This window comes from Capsicum annuum, unplaced genomic scaffold, assembly GCF_002878395.1.
Source record: "Capsicum annuum cultivar UCD-10X-F1 unplaced genomic scaffold, UCD10Xv1.1 ctg68445, whole genome shotgun sequence".
NCBI lineage: Eukaryota > Viridiplantae > Streptophyta > Magnoliopsida > Solanales > Solanaceae > Capsicum > Capsicum annuum.
The window spans coordinates 1-2535 of record NW_025877981.1 but is presented as its reverse complement, the minus strand read 5'-3'; the positions used below and the strand labels follow the sequence as shown (position 1 = coordinate 2535).

The following is a 2535-nucleotide window of genomic DNA, read 5'->3' as shown; positions in this document are numbered from 1 at the left end:
TTATCAACATCAATCTTTTAACCAACCAAAACTCTATCATTTTCCTCCACATTATTTCACGGTCCTGCTGCTATAAATTTCAGAAAAGGCTCAAAATTTAATCGTGCACTACTTTTTAACCTTATTATAAGAGGAAAATGATATGACAAAGACAAAGTCATAAGAGACGAAAAAAGAATCCTCCCATTTTGAACTAAACGGTCCGGGGTCCCCAGGCCGGAGATCATAACGTCAGAAGGTTATTTTCGTCATTTCAATCGTCAAAAGATTTTGAAGACCCGCTTAAATAGATAGAATCATAGTAACAACTAACAAGTGTATTTCTGGAGGGATATACAAAGGGCGGCAAAATTTCGCCGGCCAGCGCGTGAGTTACACACGCTCTATTTTCGATGTCTTCCAGGTATCTCCGATCATCATTATCGCCGTTACGGTCTCGGAAACCGCCTACGCCGCCTCCGCAGTCGTCTTCCTCCAAACGGCCTACTACTACGGTTTCGGCTGCGCCGGCGAAAGCATCTCTTTCTCCGAGTTTGGAGTGTACACCGGAATCTTCTGGAAAGAGTAAGGAGAATGTGACTGTTACCGTTAGGTTTCGTCCGCTCAAGTGAGTAATTTCTCGACTTTTAGACTGGTCCGTTAAGCGCTACATGAGCTGTTGCTGATATTTTCATCTGTTTTGTAGCGCTCGAGAGATTGGGAAAGGGGATGAGTTGGCTTGGTATGCTGATGGAGATTATACAGTTCGCAATGAGAACAGTTCCAAAATTGCTTATAGTTTTGGTTAGTGTTAAGACTTGGACTGTTAGTTAGCTCTTTATATCTGTATGTATGGAAAATTGGAAATGTATGTACTTGTAAAAGTAATGTAGTAGTTCATTTATAAAAAAAATACAACTGATGCTGGAGGAGGTACAAATCATTCATGCAGGGCTGCTGTCTGATGTTTCGCCCTGCTCTTTGTCCATCAAAAACCTTTCTCTCTTTCTTTTTTTTTTTTTTTTTAAACAATCAGGTAAACAATTTCATTAATCACAAGAAATATACTAAAAAGTAAAGAACCTACAACAAGACATGGTTCTCTATGAAAGACACCCAGTCCTCTATACAACCCGGCACTACAAAAACCTTTCTTTATTGGTCATATCTACCTGTTTAAAAATTTATTCTATGTTGCTATATGAGGAAAATTAAATGCATAGATTCCAAGCTTAAATTTGTTCAGAGCTTCAGTAGGAAGGAGATGCAAAAGGAAATAAGAAACAAGTTTGGATGAAGAGAAGGAAAACAAGGGTTGCAACTAGTTTAAATACTAAAGGAACGAAAAGCTATGTTGCTCGGACTCTTAAAAAATGTCAAGGGGTACATGTTGGATTCTTCAAAAGGAGTGTATTTTTGGAGAATCCGACACGGATGCGGCATCGAAAGTGAAGAGTATGCGCAACTTAATCGAAAAGGAGATACAAGCATAGAACTTATTTATTGTGTTGTGTGCTTTACTATTGTTATGTTCTTCCATCATTCCTGTTGTTCTTTGTAATTGTCCTTGAATTCTCAATACGAAACGTCTCGACCTATATCTTTCCTATGACTATGAATGGAACTGCATTTCCTTGATCATGGGTAACATATCCTCAGGGTATGGATACTACCAAAATGGGGTGTCTTTGACTAATGAATTAAATTTCTTTTCTGTTCCCACATTTTATCTTTCTCCAGCTTAAAGTGACCTACATTGTTCATTTTTAACTTGTGAGGCCACTAAACATGTTACGCATTTCATGGCTTGAGTTTCAATGTGTGTTATTGTCCCTCTGTTGTGCTACTCTTATCCGATGATTCAGGGGGATATCTATGGAGAAATTCAGAGGATTGGAGTATCTATTCCATCTCATGGTGTCTATTACTTTTAGAATGACTTGCCAAGGAGAAGAATAACTATGTATCTTGAACCGTAACTTGACATTTGTTATTCTGCAAATCAGCTTAGATTTCTCCATCTAGTTGTCACAGTTTTAATGGAGTTCTGATGCTAGATTGTTTAGCGTTGTTACTCTTTTTGTTCGCCTATCCGTAGGTTAACTTGTTTGTCACTTTCCATGGACATGTCGTTTCTTTTATTTGCTAAAAATATGGAAATGTTGTTTCTTTCATGCAGATAGAGTTTTTGGTCCTGCAACAACTACACGCCATGTTTATGATGTTGCAGCTCGGCATGTGGTGGGTGGTTCCATGGAAGGAATTAATGGTAGTTATTCCTGTATATATGTTAAATTTAACTTGCAACTTTAGAACTGGAGCAGAGACATAATACATTGTCTCCATCTTTAGTTTTGGTATCTTAAATAGAAATTAAAGAGAATGGTGTCTCATTTTTTCCCAGGGTTTCACCTGCTGAATAAACTTAATATCAATTTTCTTTAACTGCAAACCATGGATACAAGATCAGTTTACTTATAATAAATTTTTTATATCATGCAGTAATGTCCGTGTTGGAGAAAACAACCTTTATATCCTGACCTCGGTTTTCTCTAC

The 2535-nt window shown here is 37.6% G+C and overlaps 1 protein-coding gene across 1 annotated transcript; it reads left to right on the top strand.

Moving 5' to 3' along the window:
* Nucleotides 1-110: 110 nt before the first annotated feature.
* LOC124894032 (kinesin-like protein KIN-7C, mitochondrial) lies at nt 111-2372 on the top strand. Its single transcript, XM_047404801.1, has 3 exons — nt 111-607; nt 686-783; nt 2159-2372. The coding sequence occupies exons 1-3, from the start codon at nt 393-395 to the stop codon at nt 2290-2292; spliced, it is 447 nt and encodes a 148-aa protein (XP_047260757.1). The 5' UTR covers nt 111-392; the 3' UTR covers nt 2293-2372.
* The last annotated feature ends 163 nt before the right edge of the window (nt 2373-2535 follow it).

Bases quoted from the DNA above. Each gene is read 5' to 3' on its own strand.
- LOC124894032 (XM_047404801.1), top strand. From the start codon at position 393: ATGTCTTCCAGGTATCTCCGATCATCATTATCGCCGTTACGGTCTCGG. The intron at 608-685 runs GTGAGTAATTTC...TCTGTTTTGTAG, and splicing joins GTTAGGTTTCGTCCGCTCAA to CGCTCGAGAGATTGGGAAAG. The intron at 784-2,158 runs GTTAGTGTTAAG...TCTTTCATGCAG, and splicing joins CAAAATTGCTTATAGTTTTG to ATAGAGTTTTTGGTCCTGCA.